The sequence below is a fragment of the Rhinolophus sinicus genome, linkage group LG01 (assembly GCF_036562045.2).
Source record: "Rhinolophus sinicus isolate RSC01 linkage group LG01, ASM3656204v1, whole genome shotgun sequence".
Taxonomy (NCBI): Eukaryota; Metazoa; Chordata; class Mammalia; order Chiroptera; family Rhinolophidae; genus Rhinolophus; species Rhinolophus sinicus.
In genome coordinates, this window is record NC_133751.1 from 5,190,632 (window position 1) to 5,210,015 (window position 19,384).

Sequence of the window (19,384 nt, forward strand, 5' to 3'; positions counted from 1 at the left end):
GGGGACCAGCTTTCCACAGTTTTAAAGGGAAAGCACAGAGGTTATGTTAACTCTTAAATAAGATATAATATGTATCCCATGAAAACCAAATCACACCACAAAGGGCTGAATGAATAACGCTTGTCAATTGGACAAATAGAGACAAGTGCCAGAACAATCTCCACACAGATCGTGTGGGCAAACACCATATGCACATAATACTTTGCTTTCACCAAAACTCATTCTTCATGTGAATGTTGCTGATTTGAGGTTTATTGGTTTTGTAGAGATTTTTGGATTGAAAAATTAATTTGACTTTCTGGTTCTTTAAAAGCTCTAAGCATTAAATGTTTTAAACTTATTTTAAGTTTTCAAAGATTTAGGTGAACTTTATAATAAAAATAATTTAAGTCAACATTGGGGTCTGCTAGAACATTTTGTTGTTTTAAAAAATGTGCCAACTGACGTATATGTTCATGGTTATTCATTGCAGTATCCTTCACAAGAGCAAAAGACTGGACATAATTTGAATATCCAATCAATAGGAAATTGGTTTTAAAATGTTTGGTACATCTTTACAGTGGACAATGAAACAATAACAAGGAGAAATCTTACAAGCATTAATATGAAACAATCCCCCTTACTAAATGAAAAACTCAAGGTGCCAAATGGTGTAAAAAAAAACAGGGAAAAATAAAGAATGTATGCATATACACATTTGCTTGCATACGCACGTAATACCTCTGGAAGGATACACAAGCAGCGCGAGTACTGGTTTCTTCTTGGGGGGAACTAGAGATCTGGGAGCACACAAGTGGAAGAAAGACTTCTCTGGAAATCACTTTGTACTTTTGAAATTTTGAACCATGTAAATATTTCTTCCAGAAATATTTCTGTTATTCCCCACACTTACACATCGGCATCACAAATGGAAATGCCTTCAGAGGCCAGGCAGAAAATACAGGTGAGAAAAGTCAGCAGGGCTGGAAACCTGGCAAAGCACCCAAAAAGGAGGCCAGGAGTAGTTGAAGGTTGAATTGGTATGTGAAATCTTGTGATTTTAGATAGGTTGGCAAAAAAAAAAAAAAAAAAATCTTTAGAACTTTATTGATGATTTATATCCAAAAACATGTGCATGTTTGTGTGTAGACATATATGTATGTATATATATATATACATATATATGTATATATATATACACATATACTTATATGTTTATATATTTATGCACACTGGTTAATATTCAGAAAGTGAACACAGCAGTGCAGCCAACATCTAGATCAAGAAACAGAACCTGACCAGTTCTCTCTCTTCCACTACTGCTCTCTCTTCTACTGCTCTCTTCCAGTCACTAGCTCCTCACCCACCCCCAACCAGGAAACACTATCTTGACATCTAAAAGACTGGATTGATTTTGCCTGCCTTTATACGTTATATGAATGCAATCACAGTTTATATTCTTTGGGGGCTGGCATCTTTCTTTCAATGTTGTGCTGGTGAAGTTCATCCACGTTGTAGTGTGTAGTTGCAGATGGCTCTTTCTCATTGCACTGGTCTCCCATGTATTCATCCATTCTCCTGGTGATGGGTATTTAGGTTGCTCCCAGTTTGGGTCTGTAAAAGTAGTTCAGCTACGAATATTCTATGTCATGTCTTCTGGTGAACAGATGGAAGCACTTTTCTCGAGTAGATTTCTAGGAGTGGAATTACTGAGTCATAGAGTAACTGTCTGTTTAGCTTTCAAAGATACTGCCAAACAGTTTTTCTACTGAGTTCCAGTTGCTCCACGTGTTTGTGTTGGCAACTTAAAAAAAAAACAAAAAAAAACATCTGGGCCAAAGCAACTGTCTGTAGGCTACTAGTCTGTCATCTGTGGCCCAGTACATCTTCAGTTCTCAAGATGTACTTGAGAGAGAGATCTTTATGAGGGAAGCTGAGATCTCAGCACTGTCATCCCCTTGATTAAAACCTTACAGTATCTCCCACTCCTTGGATCATGGCCAAACTCCTTAGCGTGGCATCAAATGCCTCCCGCAGGCTGCCACTCTTCTGTTTTCTGCCTCTTTCCTCTAATCTTCACTGTCCACTCTCCATCTCTCCATCCCCATCACTCTGAAGGCACTGGGGGGCTGTCTGACTCTACTTAAAAGTCTGCGTGCCTTGGGATATGATGTCCCCGTGCCTGTGGCTTCCCCTTCCTTTACTAGCTAATTTGTGTACTTTTGCTCCCCACTAAACACCCACCTCAAGTCCTTAGGCTAGGTGTCCTGTCTGCAGTCTCTCTATCCCAGGACCTATCACAATGCCTGGCAGACGGCGGGTACCCAGTACCTGCTTGTGCCGCAAACTCAGGCACTCCCTGATGTTAATTTTTTTTTTAATGCAGATAGGAGAGAAGAGAGAAAAGGATAGGTTTTAATTTTACCCTGCTGCCCCCAACTGTTCTCCCCAGAAGAAACCTCTGGCATCACTTGCTTGTGTATTCTTCCTGAGATATGCAATAACTGTATAACTTTACATTCAATCTAACTATATATTCATTAGATGTTATGGAGAAAGTAAGGCTGAGAAGAGATGGGGAGTTGCAATTTTAAAAAGAAAGGTCAGGAAGGGCCTCATTGAGAGGGTGACTTTATGCAAAGATCAGAAGGAGGTGAGGAAGAAGGTTGCTCTGGTCTGAGGTGGCTCATTCCAGGCAGAGGGAACAACAGGTAACAAGGCCTTGAAGCAGGGGGTCTCAGGCCTATTTGAGGCTCAGAAAGTGACACAGGGTGAGCAGCAGTGAAAATCACCTAAGGCGGCCACATTGCAGAGGGCTTTATAAACCACTCTAAGGACTTCAGGCTTTCTTGAACGAGAAGGGAAGGCACTACAATTATTGATCAGGAGTTACATAGTCTGACGAGTGGTTTTCAAAATTCACTTCCTCCGTGAAGAGACGTTTTTCTTTTTTGCAGTAGCTCTGGATTCCACTATGTGAAGGCGCTAGTTTATCCAGGCCTCTCAAATGTTCGACATATGGTCTACTTCCAATCTTTTGGATTCAAAGTATTCCAACGTTTCTTCCTCTCCAAGAATTCCAGCTGACAATTTTCCGATTAAACTTTTTTCTATAGTGATCCAACTCAATTCGGTCTTTTACACGTAATTTTCTCCTTCATTAAAGAAACAGGGTAATGTGCAATTTCACTGGTTCCGGTGTTCCCAGCTCAGACCCCCAGTCTAAAGCCCTCTTTCTACTCTCAAATGGTGCCTATGTGAGCAACTGGTTAAAAGGGGCAGGAACTGGGTGGATATGCTTCCCGCTTCACTTCAGCCAAGGAAACACGCCAGCCAGGGGTCTGTCAGTGAACAACTCCTGGGGACGTTGGGGGCCCGGACTGAGGAACCGACAAGGTGCCCGAGTCGACCCGCCTGCACCCCGGCACCTCAGGGAGTGGGTGATCAACAGATATTTACTTAGGAAGAGAGAACCCCCAGGTAACCCAGCAAGGAGCATCGCTGCACAGCCGCCAGTCCAGGGACGTCGCAAAGACGCGCGCCTGCGCGGCCTCGCCGGCTTTCCTTCCCACGACCTCCCTTCCAGCGCCTGCGTACCAAGCCCCGCTTCCCGCAGGCCTGCGAAGCCGGGGATGCTGGCTAGCTTTCCTGCCGACGGAGGTGGGAAGATAGGCTCGTACCCGACTCCATTGTCTCTCCCGTCCCAGCCTACCAGACTAACTATAAATGTTCCACCGCAAGTCACCCTAGAACGGAGGGACTTGATCCTTGAGAATTTCAGGAAACTGGCATGCGCCCAGGTACCCAGGAGAGTTGTGTTTGTGTGTGGGGGGGAACCACCCAGCGACTCCGCTTCAAACTACCGTGAGGCAGGGGCTGCCTTTGGGGCCCCGCCCCCCTCGCTTGGGTTTGGGGCCCCGCGAGACAGCGGGCAGGGGTGGGGGCGCCGAGAGCGGGGGCGGGGCGCAGTGGTCGAGTGACAGCCAGATCACCTATACCGGGCGCGGACCGCGGCGGAGTGGGCCCGGCAGCCAATGGAAAGCAGCGGGGGGCGGGGGGGGACCGGCCAGCGGGGAGAGGGAGCCCACGCGGGGGGACACGGGGGGAGGAGGGGACGGGCTCCCGATCCGGTTCCATCCGGTTCTCCCACCGCCCCCGTCGCGAGTCCCAGCAGCTCGGGCGCGGGAGGAGCGGCAGCTGCCAAGCAGCCCAGCTTCGCGAAGGCTCTCGGCGCGCTGCGGTCCGCAGGCTTCCGGCACGCGCCCGCCCCGCTGCCACGAAGCCCAAGAGGAAGGTGAGTGGGGGCCGCCGCCCGCACACGCCCCCTCCGCCGGCCAGGCCTACCGCGGCCCCCCGCGAGGTCCAGGCCTGCCGCGTGCACGGCGGCGCTGGGCCCCCGGGACGTGCGGTGGGCAGGAGGGCGCACAGCAGCCCCGGGCGCAGTGGTCTGGAATGTTCCGCAGCCGGAGGATTTTAACGCCGCGGCGGGAAGCCGCTGACGTCACGCGGCCGGGCTTTGTTCTCGAGCGCTGGCGCGGGGCGCTCGGGCACTTTTGTTTGCGGGCTGCGCCCATTCGCCTGTCTGCTTCCTTCCACAGGTCAGCTCCGCCGAGGGGGCAGCGAAGGAGGAGGTAAGAGCCCTGCTCTTCGGCATTGGGATGGGTTCAGTTTGAACTGTATCATTCATTTTGCTCATTTTCCTTTTCTCTTCTAAAGCCCAAGAGGAGGTTGGTGAGGTTGTCAGCTGTAAGTAAAGCGAGCCCCTTACCCGTTTCTTTTACGTGGGATCATACCCCGTGGAAAAACTCAGTGCTGCTGAAGCAGGGCCCAGCTGGACCCCCTGATTCTGAATGCCTCTGGATGCCCTGCCCCCATCCTGGCTGGCTTTATTCTGTGGCTAGAGATCAGAATGTCTCTGGGATGCCCTGCCCCAATGAGCTCAAGGCCTCTGGGATGCCCTTTCCCGGTTCAGGCTTCTTATCTTAGAAGATCACCTTGTAGATGCTTGCTAATTACAAACGATCACTTAGCATTTTCCCAGGTTACTCCCCCACGGTTCCTAGATCGTTGGCACCACAAAAGCTAAGATGACACAGGGGCATCATGAAAGGAGAACAGACATGCAGCTTCTGGGAGAATGCCCCGATTTTCCCTTAAATACCCCCAGCTGGTCTGAGAATGGAAGGCAGTTTTTGGCAATGTTAACCTGCTGCGTTCTCAAGACCACTGGTGCTCTGATAATAAACGCTTATTCTATGACTCAACTCTTGTGTCCATCTATTGACTGAGAGGTGCAGGTAGCACAAGCCCCAGACTCCTTTGGCCTCCGGTTACAGTTTCTGGCGACCCAGATGGGACAGCTTTGGGGCACCTCCTGTAAGTCTTTTGGCTTGCAGACAGTCTCAGGGGCTACCTGGACTGGTCCCATTCCTTGGTGTAAGACCAACCTCTGAAGCAGCTGCGGAGCGATTTTGCTACCAGAGGGGTACTTGCTCCAGGGCCCGCCCATCACGAATGCCTTTCTGCTCAGTTTGGATAGAATAAGCATTTGCTCTGTTTTCTTGCCTCTAGTAACTGGTTCCAGAAGTGGGGTGGCCCCAGCATGCGCAGCCGGAGGATTTTGCAGTCACCATCTGGGGCTCTTTTCTAAGGGTCATCTGGGGGTCATACTGACCCATTGGCGCCAAGTAGGTGACGCTGCAATATCCAGCAAGGCATAATGCTCCCACCAGTAAGAGGTTCTGTTTGCAAGCTTGCTCTGGTTCTGGAAGCGCACCTGTGGTTGGCAACTTTAGCAGGCCCATCTGCCGCACTGTAAAAGCCACCACGTCTGGGTTCTGCCTTTGGGCATCTGGTGGTCTTAAGGCCACATCTCTTTCTGGTTTAGCCCACTGGCCAACTGTGTGATGGTCGACGCGCCATATGTATATGGAGTAAGACGATGTCGCATCCAAAACTGTCATCTAGCTAGGTCTGTTTTCTGTAACTGGTGTTCAGATCCGAGTCTGATTCTGTTTTTCCTGGTATTTGTCTGGGTTTTGTTTGTCTGATCCAGGGAATATTTAGGTCTGTGTGTCAAGTGTGATTGCTTTTGTTCCCACTCAGTAAAGGATCTAAAGTTTCAGTCCCGACCGGGAGCCCACTGGGCAGAATATTAGGCCATTGGCAAGATTACAGCTATAAGCCGTTGAGCAAAAAGAAATTAGCATTCTATTGCAATACTGCTTTGCCAATGTATATATTAGATTCTGGGAGCACTGGTCACTCAATAGTTCCCTGAATTACTACTTGTATACTATTTTGTAACTGGATTCGTTCTGTTACAGGTCTGGGAAACAGGATGGAATTGCTTATGTAGAAGCCCAGTGGTCAAGGGTGTGTTGGGATAGTCCATGCAAAGGAAAAGATAAATGATTGCTCGAAAAAGAAAGCATAACCCCTGGTGGTCCTGTCTAGCAGCAGCATGAAGGCTGCAAAAACCAAAACAAACAAACAAAAAGTTTGGAATTGGTATGGATTAGACACCAACTCTATATTCAGAATCTTGGCAAAAGTGGAGATCTTACAAGTTTTTTTTTTCTCTCAGTGACTCAAGATCTGGCAAATAACCTGAAGGGTAAACCACAACTAACTACTACTGCCTGAGGCTGAAGTAACTGAAGGAAAAAAGGTGGCATTTTTAAAAACAAGTCGCTAGTCAGTCTCTCAATCCAGACCTCCACCCTTTTGTTGCAGCCTATTTGAAATTGTACAGGGTAATTGTAAGATCTTAGGTCCTCTCTGCAATTGGCAATAGTTCTGTTTCTGTGTGTATGATCTCTGATCTCTGTGCTTGTCTGTGTTTTACATATGTAATGCAGTGTTTTTGCCTTGGGATGGTATTATCAAATTATGATATTTGATTGGCTTAAAGAAAAAGGTTAAACGGTTATATAAATTAGAAACAAATAATAAAAAACTAACCCAAGTACTTTTTAGGATCATGTGATATAAGAAAATATTTGATACTAAGGCTAGTTTAACTCTTGGCTGAATTAGATATGTCTTTTAAGGTCATTAATATAAAATATAGTATCTTTTTACCTAGGTTTACAAAAATAAATTCATGTTACAGAATTTGTCAAGAAAATAGCTTGGGTAATAAGTCTATGAAATCTCATAGACTTAAGAACTAATAAAATGTTAACTGAAATAAGATTTTAGATGAAACTTTTTAGTAATAATTATATAGTGTGGATGTCTGGATGTGGTTTCTCAGCATCTGTTGGTAGCTTAAGATTTCAGGTTTACTAAGTTGTGTTAAATGATAAAAATTATTAAATATCTAGGCATTTTGAAATAACAAACCACTGAGATATTAATTATTGGATGAATCTAAGTTCATCTATTTCTGGCTCCTGGTCACAAGAATGTTGAAAGATAAAGTCTGTTAATAAATATATCTTATATTTTATTACAAAAGCCTATGCTTTTGAGGTTTGCCAAATATGCCTCTGGGTTTGCCAGTGGAAATACTAATTCTTTGCTTTTAGTTGTCAGTAAAATTAAGGTTGTGAAGGTTATGGATTCCAATTATTATGAAGGAAATATGATGTGTTTTCAAGGAAGGTAGGCGGTGTGGAAGTACATTTTTGAAGAAACTGAAAGAATGTAGTTTGTCCTAAAGATGGTTATTTCTAAATGAGTGAAAAGAGACAAACTAAGAAGAACTGGGAAAGTTATAGAAGGTTTGTAAAGGAAAAGTCTTGAAAGAATTTTATGTATGGTTAAGCTAAATATGATTAATTAAGTAAATTTAAATATCAAAAGTGAGCTGGTGCAAAATTAGTTTTCTCTCTCTGCTAAGTAAGACAAAGTTTGTTACAAGACTATTGGTCTGCTACTGATATGAAAAAGTTTTCTGCCTGAAAAGCGAAAATTATGTGTCATCTAAATATTTTTCTGCTTTATATCATCTTTGTTAGGTCTTTAGTTACTCAAGAGAACTAAATCTAAGAACTAAGTTTTGCTAAGAGTTACGTAAACTTCTGTATTTTTAGAACTGCTGGAGTTCATGTGCCCTCCTTGGCATCAGAGAATAGGCCAGTGTAAGGAAGCTTAGCTTAATGGGTATTGTAATGGTTCTGGCCCACTGTTGCATCCCTGATAAAAGAGGCTCAGATACTGGAAAAGGCCAGAAAATTTGCTTAAATATTTTTAACAATCGACACAGGGAAAACGAGGAAAGAAAGGAACAGTAAGACTGGAGAGGCCAGAGACGGGCCAGATTTTCGGCTGCAGTTAATAGACAGGCCAAGTCCAGGGCCACCTCAGGGTCACCCCACCAGCCCCAGAAGAGGAAACGCCAGATAAAGGAGACTACTTTGGCTATAAAAGCCCAGATCACTGGAATGAGGACTATTCTGATCCTCCAAACTAGAAGGGCACTAGCGGAGGGAGTGCCTCCTGCTCTGAAGTGAGTGGGGATCAACTCCGTCCCCAAAATGGCTGTGATCACTGTTGGGCCCGAAGTTCCCAGAGGCTCCCAAGCTGTTCTCATCACAGGGGAGGAACTGCGGGTGACCCTTGATGTGGCAGGTAAGCCTGTTGATTTTCTGATTCATATGGAAGCCATTTATTCCTTCCTGACCACTCGCTCTGGACCTATTTGTTTCCTTTAAAACCTACTCGGTTGTAAAGAGAAAAAGCCCCTGGATTTGGGCTCATTTTAGTCAGCCTGTTCCTTACCTTGGACCTGTACCTTAGGGGAAATGTAAAATGGGCAAATCAGACTTAAGAAGGACCCTGGAAAGGTTTTGTCAGGAGACCTCTAAGCCCTGGCTCTAACTGCTGCTCATTTATATTCTGACCTCAAATTCTATTATTTCCTATGTTGTTAACTTGAGAAAGGTTCAGCAGGCACATATATACATATATGTATGTATATATATGTATACATATATATACATATATATATATATATCCGAAATCTCCCCCAGGCCTCTACATATTGTAACCCCAGAAAGTCAGGGAACCAAGTACTATTGGAAGCCCAGAGGGGGAGGGGTCTCTAACAGATCAATTAGCTCCTAAATGGAAGGGACCCTTTGCAGATTTCCTGAGCACTCCACCTGTTGTCGGGCTTCAGAGAGTTGGTGGCTGGGTCCACTTCCCTCAAATGAAACTGATTTCATTTAAGTCTCCACAGGATGCCCCCAGAAGGAAGGCTGTCACTCCTGCTCCTGTGAGCCAATTGAAGACCTGCAGCTCCTCTTCATGCAGAACTGCTGGAGCTGTCCATTATTGCCTCTCTACTTGTGCCCACCTGGGATTGAATGCCTTTTGGCTCTCCTTTTCCCCGGCCTTCTCTAGGGAGAATAAGAAAACTAATATCTTTGTAAAAATTTTTTGACACAATAGCTAGGTTCAATAGCCTCTCTGACTGCTGGACATGCCATAAACAGCCCCCCTCCCCGCTATGATAGATTCACAAGAAACTCTAGTGCCCATAGGCAGGGACAGTGCCCATGCTCAGCAGGAGCAGCCAAGAACAGTCATCGTTCCCTACACTTGCGACCGTACTAATTTTATAGACAAAAGGAATACAGCACGGGAGAATTGAAGCAGGGCCCAGCTGGGCCCCCTGACTCAGAATGCCTCCGAATGCCCTGCCCCCATCCTGGCTGGCTTTATTCTGTGGCTAGAGCTCAGAATGCCTCTGGGATGCCCTGCCCCAAACCAAGTGGGCTTCACACCCTTGTGGCTGAGCTCAATGCCTCTGGGATGCCCTGTCCCGGTTCAGGATTCCTATCTTAGAAGATCACCTTGTAGCTACTTGTTAATTACAAACTATTGCTTAGCATTTTCCCAGGTTACTCCCCCATGGTTCCTGGACCGCTGGCGCCACAAGAGCTAAGATGGGGTGGGGTGGGGGGTAGAGTGCATCATGAAAGGAGAACAGACATGCAGCCTCTGGGAGAGTGCCCTGATTTTCCCTTAAATACCCCCAGCTGGTCTGAGAATGTTCTAGCAGTTTTTGGAGATGTTTACCCGCTGCATTCTCAGACCACTGGTGCTCTGATAATAAACGCTTATTCTATGACTCAACTCTTGTGTTGATCTATTGGCTGACCGGCACAGGCAGCACGAGCCCCCTGGACTTGTTTGACTTCTGGTTACACTACCTTTGCCTTTCAGAAACCTGCTCCTGCAAAACTGGAAACGAAGCCCAAAAAGGCGTCAGGAAAGGTGGGTTTCAAACTTACAATAAGAGTCTGTGGTGTCTTCGAAATGCAACAGTGCTATGCAACGTGTGACTTTCCTTAATAAAGCCATTGCTGACCCCTAAGGTCTTGTGATACTGTTAATGACTAAGATCTTGACTTTGAATCTGTCACAATAATTAAGAGATGTCAGTCTCCTGGAGTCGAACTTTTATCGTATTTATCTACTTAAAATTTGTATTTCAATAAGTAGACTTTTTCTTCTGATCTGGGTAAAATATAACAGATATAGTTATCCTGGCTTATGGGAATATGTGTCACATTAATGCTGCTGCAGAATTTAGGACACTTAAGATGGCTAGAAATACTAAATATCGGCTTACAAAGGAAACTCATTCTTTGTGTTGTGTATGTTTTGGGGTCAGTGGTTGTCTGGTTGTCCATTGGTTGCATGCTTGTACTTTTTTTTTTTTTAATTTTTATTGGAGAATATTGTGTTTCTCCAGTGCCCATCAGCTCCAAGTCATTGTCCTTCAATCTTAGTTGCAGGGGTCACAGCCCACCATGTGGGAATTGACCTGGCAACCTTGTTGTTAAGAGCTCGCACTTTAACTAAGTGAGCCATCCGGCCGCCCCTCTGAAAGCTCAGCGGCAGCTCCTTGTCTTCAATCTAGTTGTGGAGGGCACAGCTCACTGGCCCATGTGGGAATCGAACCGGCAACCCTGTTCAGAGCTCGCGCTATAACGAACTGAGCCATCTGGCCACCCCTATGCTTGTAATTTTGACAATAACGGCAAAGCTAGGACTGAGGCCAGAAGAAAAGGAATGTGTTAAGTTTTTGCATGTAAAGTTCACAGGCCAAGTTAGAGCGGATCACGTGTGTGAGTAGATCAAAAGTAGCGTTCTCCAAGAACATAACTATTCTAAAAGTATTTCATTTGCGTTTATGTGTTAAGGAGTTCACTAAATCATTTTTTCCTAACAGAGTAAGTTAATCATAAATAACGTGATGCTTGTTGCTCCGGAATAGATTGGTGGTTGTGTTGTTCACATTGCAGCTCTTGGAATAAAGTTCTTGGGGACATGTACTTTTGGAAACAAGTTGGATGAGTTGAATATGTGTAAATCATTTGTTACTGTGAATTTGGATATAGTATTGAAACCTCCCCTGGCAAAGCTCACCATGTTCTTGAGGGGAATTCATGGTGTGATTCATTTCTGTTCACTCAAAACTTAAGTGAGAGCTTGCTATTTGAAATCTCCAAAAAAATTCTGAACTACCATCACCCCTTTCCTAAAAGCATAGGTGGAAGCTTAGCACCGCATAACCAAAGGGTTTTGTTTCATCCCTTTATTTAAACATTGTACAGAGCTGAGTGTAAAATTTTAATTTATCTTCAATAGTAGTTCTGGTTTGTGATCTTTTTAAAGGATGTTGGAGGAAGTTATAAGCATAATACGTCAGCTTAGAATTTCTCACAGCAGAAAATAATGCAGTAATTCTCTACACAAAGTTAGACTATCCCAGAAACTTTCGAAGGCTTAAAAATAATAGTAGATCTGTTGCAAAATGTTGGCTGGAACAGTGTACTATTGTTATCCATCTTTTTTTCTTTGCTTTTTAAAAATAAACCAATTGGCTGAAATACTATGCCTATTTCCCTCTTAAATTGTTCTTCCTTTCCTTATTGATTTCTGTCTATATTTTGATCTGCCCTAAAATTTTGTTAATTTTACCTCTAGTTTGGGACATCAAATGTAATCAACATTTTTCTTCCTCTCTGAAAGGCTAACAGCGTAAGTCTTCATGTTAGTGTTCCTTGAGGAGCAAGCCTGTCAGTTCAGTTTTCCCAAAGGAAAAGGGGTCGGGGGTGGCTTTGGACTGTCCCCCTTTAGTTTATGTAATACAGCTTTGTCTTCGTAATTGATCCATTTAAAACCTTAAACGGAAGGTAATGCTTTTGATGTATAGGTTACCGTACTGCAGGATAGACATGCTGTTTTCAAAACATGTTTTCCAGTGTGTGCTTCTGACTTGTACAGTTTCCTTAGAAGTGAATCTTTTTAAGGTTGAAACATACATTAGGAAACCATATTGATTTGTTTTGTTTCTGGGATGGCCGGTTAGCTCACTTGGTTAGAGTGCAGTGCTGGTAGCACCAAGGTTGCCAGTTCAGTCCCCACATGGGCCGCTAGAGCTGTGCCCTCCTTAGGAAAAAAAAAATTGTTATTTTGTTTCATCTAGCTTTCTAGCTAATAATAGTTAAAAGTATTATTTTAGTTCAGGCTATTGCATATTCTATTTTCACTTTTAAGGCTTTACATATTTAAGTTACTGTGGTAGTGGTTATGAAATTAATAAAAAGTTTGATTGCAAAAGGATAGTCTTTTAAGTATAGAAGCGATTGTGACATTTCCTGGTGGCAATGTGTGTAGCAGTGTTACCCCAAATATGTTTGTTTACATAATTTATTGTTCTAAAGCTATTAAATTAGTAGTCATCATGCTGCCTTTATGTATGGAGTGCCACCATTGGTACACACTGTCTCGCACTGATGTTTCCCCCTTAACATTGACGTCTGAGGGCTACCTGCGTGTCTCTGTGGCCATGTAACTCAAGTATTGGTCACTACTGGTAGGGGTCTTTTATGCAACTTACTGGCGACCTAACTTAATTTAATTTAGGTGTTGCTACTTTCTTTATATGAAATAAATATTTCTTCCCCACTGATGGATGTTATCCAAAAATATTGTTTTATGTTGTTTTAAAATGCCTCAACTTTTGAACCTATTTTGTCATCATACTAATTAATACATGTGTTTTCAGATTCCTCAAACACCTAAATGAAAATGATAAACTCAAAATTGATCCTTTTGGCTACTCAGTATATTAGTTTGGTGCAAAAGTAATTGCGGTTTTTGCATTGTTGAAATTTGCCGTTTGATATTGGAATACATTCTTAAATAAATGTGGTTGTGTTATACATTATTTTAATGAGAATTTCTCATTTTATGTTTTTTTGCTAATGACTTATTGCTTGCTTTTTATTTTATGTTTATTTTAGACTATGGAAATGATGTTAAACAAAAAGCAAATTCGTGCGATTTTCTTATTCGAGTTCAAAATGGGTCGTAAAGCAGCAGAAACAACTCGCAACATAAACAACGCATTTGGCCCAGGAACTGCTAACGAACGTACAGTGCAGTGGTGGTTCAAGAAGTTTTGCAAAGGAGACGAGAGCCTTGAAGATGAGGAGCATAGTGGCCGGCGATCGGAAGTTGACAACGACCAACTGAGAGCCATCATCGAAGCTGATCCTCTTACCACTACACGGGAAGTTGCCGAAGAACTGAACGTCGACCATTCTACGGTTGTTCGGCATTTGAAGCAAATTGGAAAGGTGAAAAAGCTCGATAAGTGTGTGCCTCATGAGCTGACCGAAAATCAAAAAAATTGTCGTTTTGAAGTGTCATCTTCTCTTATTCTACGCAACAACAATGAACCATTTCTTGATCGGATTGTGACATGCAATGAAAAGTGGATTTTGTACGACAACCGACGTCGACCAGCTCAGTGGTTGGACCGCGAAGAAGCTCCAAAGCACTTCCCAAAGCTAAACTTGCACCAAATCAAAATCATGGTCACTGTTTGGTGGTCTGCTGCCGGTCTGATCCACTACAGCTTTCTGAGTCCCGGCGAAACCATTACATCTGAGAAGTATGCTCAGCAAATCGATGAGATGCACCGAAAACTGCAACACCTGCAGCCGGCACTGGTCAACAGAAAGGGCCCAATTCTTCTCCATGACAATGCCCGACTGCACATCACACTACCAACGCTTCAAAAGTTGAACGAATTGGGCTACGAAGTTTTGCCTCATCCGCCATATTCACCTGACCTCTCGCCAACCGACTACCACTTTTTCAAGCATCTAGACAACTTTTTGGAGGGAAAGCGCTTCCACAACCAGCAGGATGCACAAAATGCTTTCCAAGAGTTTGTCGAATCCCGAAGCATGGAGTTTTATGCTACGGGAATAAACAAACTTATTTCTCGTTGGCAAAAATGTGTTGATTGTAATGGTTCCTATTTTGATTAATAAAGATGTCTTTGAGCCTAGTTATAATGATTTAAATTCACAGTCTGAATTGTCTTTAGAAAATGAAAACTGTTTCCATGCCCAGAGCTGTCATTCAGGCACAAGGAACACATATTTTCTTCCCTCCCTGAAGAATTCAGTCCTAAATTAGGTGGGCAGAGCAGGGTAGGGGTGCAGGGAGCCAGTGACGAGGTAGTGGCCCCGCATGGGGACTCAGAGCCCAAGTACAGTGAGGAGGGCATTCCCGCAGAGGGAAACCCTGGTGGTAAGAGGTGGCGTCAGAGCCAAGCACAGTGCTATGGAGGTCTAAAGAAAGGGCAGCCGGGCATGGAGTCAGAGCCGGAGCAGGGTGAGGGGCGTGACCGAGATAAGAGGAAGTCATCCTGCCAAACACATACCGTAGCCCAATGTGGGCTGGAGAGGGGGCAGCACAGGAGACGGGAGCGTAGTTACAAATGATTGATCAAATAAAGTAAACATACTGGGGAAGCTGGGAGCCACTTTTCTCACTGTCAGTCCTGGGGCACCTGAACAGCGCACCCCACTGACCAGGATGCTCTCTGGACCCTCTGCAGCACCAGGCCTCAGACGCCTGCGCAGTACTCCTCCCTGCACCCCAAACAGAGAGGGCTCTCCCCGATGGGAGTCTTTGCCCCACTCCTCTGGCTAAAGAAAGTCCCGGATTGCCTACTAAGTGAACATGGCTCGCTTATCTGTGTGTCCTGTGACCAGCTTGAAAAGAAAAAACTCTCAGGAAAATTCCAAGTCAACACCAGGGACTGGGGTGTCCTTATCCAGGCACTCACCCCCACTCCAGTGGGGTGAGATCCCCTCCCAGGACCTTGCAAGGCTTTGCTGGGCTGAGGACTCCACATGCATCAGAGTCTTCCTCCAGGGCCTCAGGCCAGGGGACCAGCGGCCCCACTAGAGGGGTGGTGCGCGCCTCTCTTAGTACGTCCAGCCTGCAGCAGCAGCCTCGTGTGACAGTGGACTAGCTGCAGAGCATGGGTTTGGTGCGGGCTTGGGGAAGGAGCCGGAGATGATCACAGGTCTGGTTTACAGCTGCTGCAAATCCCAAACACACACTCCAACTTCCCCTCTGCTGATGAGAAATTAGCACAATTCATAGAGGAATATAAAAGTAATAGCCCCTTTGTGCAATTGAGGTTAGCTGTGTGTGGCTCCAACATGAGGTGAGATGGGATGCGGTACACAGGAAGGATGGGGGTGATACCGCAAGAAAGATGGACAGGAAACCAACAAAATGGGAGAAAACAACTGCAATCATATAACCAAGAAAGAATTAGTATCCAGAATATAAAAACTCCCAACTCAAGAACAAAAATCAAACAGCCCCTCACTCCTGCTGTGGGCATACAGAGGGCGCCCTTCCCCTGGAGACAGCTCCTTATGCCCAATTTAAAAAGGGGCAAAGGTCTTGAATAGACGTTTCTCTAAAAAAGAGACACAGATGGCCAATAAGCACACGAAATGATGTTCATCATCAATCAATAGGAAAAATGAAAATCAAAGCCACAATGATATACTACTTTGCATCTATTGGGAGGGCTAGCATCAAAACAACCTACAATAAGTGTCGGAGAATGTGGAGAAATTGCAACTCTTGTGCGCTGCTGGTGAGAATGTAAAATGGTGCAGCTGCTGTGGAAAAGAGTATGGCAGTTTCTCAAAACAATTAAATGTAGAATTAGTATGTGATCCACCAATTCCATTTCTGGGTATTTTCCCAAAGGAACTGAAAACACACTGGCAGGGATATTTGCACACCTATGGCCTAGCAGCATTATTCACAGTTGTCAAAAGGTGGAAACAACCCAAATGTCCGTCAAAAGTTGAACAGATAAACAAAACGTGGTCTATCCATACAATGGAATAACATTTAGCCTTAAAAAGGAAGACAATGCTCTGCCGGCTTTCTTTCTCTTCTGGGCCAATACAAGTGGCAAGTACTCCCAGCTTTTTCCAGAGAAATTTATCAACAGTAAACTTTTTGTAAAAAAAAAAAAAAAAAAGGAAATCTTAACACATGCTACTAGAGGGATGAACCCTAAAGACATTATGCTGAGTGAAATAAGCCAGACATATACGGACAAATACTATATGATTTCACTTATTTGAGGTACTTAGAATAGTCAGATTCATATAAACAAAAGGTAGAATGGTGGTTGCTGGGAAGAGGGAGAATGGGGAGTTAGTGTGTAATGGGTACTGTTTCAGTTTAGGAAGATGGAAAACGTGATGGGTGGTGGTGAAGGCTGCACAACGATGTGAATGAACTTAATGCCCCTGAATTGTACACCCAATAATGGTTAAAATGGTAAACTTTCGTTACCTATAGTTTATCACAATTTTTTACAAAGAAGAAAGATGGGCAGGGGCCAGCTCTTCAAGGGTCTCTTATGCAATGCTACGGACTTGGGACATCATCTTAAAGACTAGATGGCATCAGGAAAGATCTGAAGGGGGATGGGGTTAAGAGAGAAGCCCCTGTGCCTCCGAATAGGGGCAGTAAGGCCCTAAAACAGAGCATTACACAAAACAGTCACTCAACGAATACCGACAGAATAAAACTAAAGAAGTAGAAATCCTGCTGAGTCTTAAATACCCCCCACCAGTAGCAATTTGTATCAGGAGAAAAAGCAGGGAGAACGGAGTTTCCCAGAATAATACTACAACACGTGCACCCAATTTTTCAGTCTGACTCTGCCTCGCACTCCCGCTGTGGGCCAACAGAGGGCGTCCTTCCCCAGGCAACAGCTCCCTATGTTTCTCCCACACACACATCCCCCCATCAAATTTGCCATCCAAGCCCCCTATTCATGCTGCAGTAGGCAGAGCAGAACTAGCAGAATCACAAATCGAGGATCAAATCTCCAGCCTGATGGTCACTAGCTGGATGAATTTCTGAGCTGCACTAGTAGGAAGGCGGGGCCATCTTTTCCATCAGGTTCTCGGTCTTCCGGGCTTCCATAGTCTTGTGTCCACCCCACCACTCCTGCCCGTGGCACCGGTTTTCCAAATTGGTGGTTTGGCTCCTACCGTCTCTCTACTTTTGTTGTGTCTGCAAATCACTTGTGTTGTTATTTAATTAAGTCTTTAAATTGAGTCACTTTTATTACTACATAAATACTAATAAATCTGAACAATTTACAAAACTAAACACCTGAAAAATAAGTATTAATTAAAAGGCACTGTTTATAATAAAATAGTTAACCTACATTTAGGTTGGTGACGTAAGAAACGTCCAAACCTGTAGAGAATTTTAATGAGTTTATTTGAGCCAAACTTACAATTGCTGGGAAGCAAAATCTCAACAAATTGAGAAAATGCTCTGGAGAAGGGCACTTTTGCAGCTTATTTTATACATTAGAATTCAAGAAGGAGACGTAAGGAGGGTTACATGAAATCCTCTGATGGTAGATTAAGAGAGTGGAAGAAAACAAAGAGGGGGAATCTCTGGGATTGGATAAAAAGTAAAAAGGAGAGACAGATTTCTTTTACTTTGGTGGGTACAGGATAGTTAACATTTACAGCATATAGGGATGGTATTCGGGGGACAAGATAACAATGAGGGGTGCTGTGGTCTCATGCTCTGGTGTGGTGGGTTGTGCCCTGAGGGATCCTGAAAAAGGGGATTATTCTGACATTCCAAGGGTATGTTATCTTAGATGGATGCAAAAAGACAACAGACAGGCTTGCTTAAGGTGAAGATTAACCTTTGTCAAGGAAGCTACAGGCTAGGACGTGAGTACCTGACATGACCTGCTTTCAGTTAGGAATTTTTGTGTTGAAACCATCCTGTGTGCTTGATTTCAGCTCTGAGTTTGTAGGGCCCTCCATGCTGGCCTCCCCTGAGCTTGTCAGGTTTAGTATGTGGCCCATTTTTTGTCCACAAGATGAAGATGAGGTTTTACAGCAAAATAATCCCAATTCATATATATGTATAGCAAATAAAGCAAAAGACGTCTAGCTGCGTCTTCTGCCATGCTTGGAGTCTGAAAACTAATACCTAATTAAAATGAATCAAGGAGCTGTGGTGCTACAAATGTCTGTTTCAAGAAAACGTGAAGCGAAGCTATTTAATAGATTTTAGGGTTTCCAGGAGGGAATTCCTGCCCGTTCTCAGGAATTTTTTTTGCTTTCCTGTTCCTGAATCGTGAGAAAAGTTGGGAAATCGGGAAAATCAGCCTCTTGAACCCAGGTGGTTGGTAGTATCAGCCGTCACTTTGTGGAAACGATTCAACGTGGAGAACAGAAAACAGTTTATATCTCAGGATTCGGGAACGGGAAAGCGAAAAAAAATTCCTATGAATGGGCAGGAATTCCCACCTGGAAACCCCAATAGCAGTAAAGTGAATTCTTTCCATGGAAAGGCATCTTGGTGGGTAGGTGATGCTGAACTGACCAAAACAAAAGACAGGCTGGGGGCCTGCCTCTCCTCCAGAGTCTTCCCCTTCAGCTGGACCATCCAAAGCTGCAGCCAGACTACTGGCTCCTCTACTCACGAGATTTAGAAGAATTTAAAGGGAAAAACAGCCTAGTGAAAAGTGATAGCAGCTCCTCCTCTGCCTCTGCATTTCAGGCTGAAGAGGAGAGTATCAGCTCTTCCCACCCTTCCACACCCCACCCCACTATTAGATACCCCTATGAGGACAATCACCAACTCCTGATGAGGCGAGAATTTGACAAAAGACACCAGAGAATGTCCTTGATTGTGCAGCAGTGGTGGGAGAGGACTGGCCTTCAGAGGTAACCCAATTTGGATAACTCAGCTCTCTCCTATTGCTTCATTTGGGCAGCTCTCAAAAAGAGCACTAACAATTGAAGGCTGCATTTTTCTACTAACACGTGGAAAGAAAATATGAAAGCCAAGACATCTCAATATAAATCAGTCTAGATCTAGTAACCAGAGATGTGCTCAGACTGAGTGACAGGGACAGTTACTGAGGACGGCCAACACCAAGTGGATTCCTCTCTACAGGCACACCCAGGTGGCAGCACTGAAATGCAAGGTGAGACAAAATGACATCAACTAGTCCCAAAACTGTGAAAACAGAGGGGACAAAGAGAAGAGACGATTT

The 19,384-nt window shown here is 44.3% G+C and overlaps 1 protein-coding gene across 6 annotated transcripts; it reads left to right on the forward strand.

Annotated features, from left to right (window-relative positions):
- The first annotated feature begins 3,140 nt into the window (after positions 1-3,140).
- LOC109437449 (histone-lysine N-methyltransferase SETMAR) lies at positions 3,141-14,302 on the forward strand. Of its 6 annotated transcripts, none has more exons than XM_074325170.1 (6): positions 3,141-3,779; positions 4,145-4,273; positions 4,578-4,610; positions 4,696-4,725; positions 10,156-10,206; positions 13,248-14,302. In XM_074325170.1, exons 1-6 carry the CDS (start codon positions 3,156-3,158, stop codon positions 14,280-14,282), a joined length of 1,902 nt encoding a protein of 633 aa, XP_074181271.1. In that variant the 5' UTR covers positions 3,141-3,155; the 3' UTR covers positions 14,283-14,302. The 6 variants fall into 6 exon arrangements, with proteins under 6 accessions (XP_074181271.1, XP_074181274.1, XP_074181283.1 ...); XM_074325173.1 differs by having other exon boundaries at positions 4,151-4,273; XM_074325182.1 differs by lacking the exon at positions 4,696-4,725.
- Positions 14,303-19,384: the final 5,082 nt, after the last annotated feature.

Excerpts from the sequence above, each read along its gene's own strand:
- LOC109437449 (XM_074325170.1), top strand. The coding sequence starts at position 3,156 with ATGTGCAATTTCACTGGTTCCGGTGTTCCCAGCTCAGACCCCCAGTCT. Across the intron at positions 4,274-4,577 it reads CCACGAAGCCCAAGAGGAAG|GTCAGCTCCGCCGAGGGGGC; the intron begins GTGAGTGGGGGC and ends TTCCTTCCACAG. Across the intron at positions 4,726-10,155 it reads GGTTGGTGAGGTTGTCAGCT|AAACCTGCTCCTGCAAAACT; the intron begins GTAAGTAAAGCG and ends TTTGCCTTTCAG.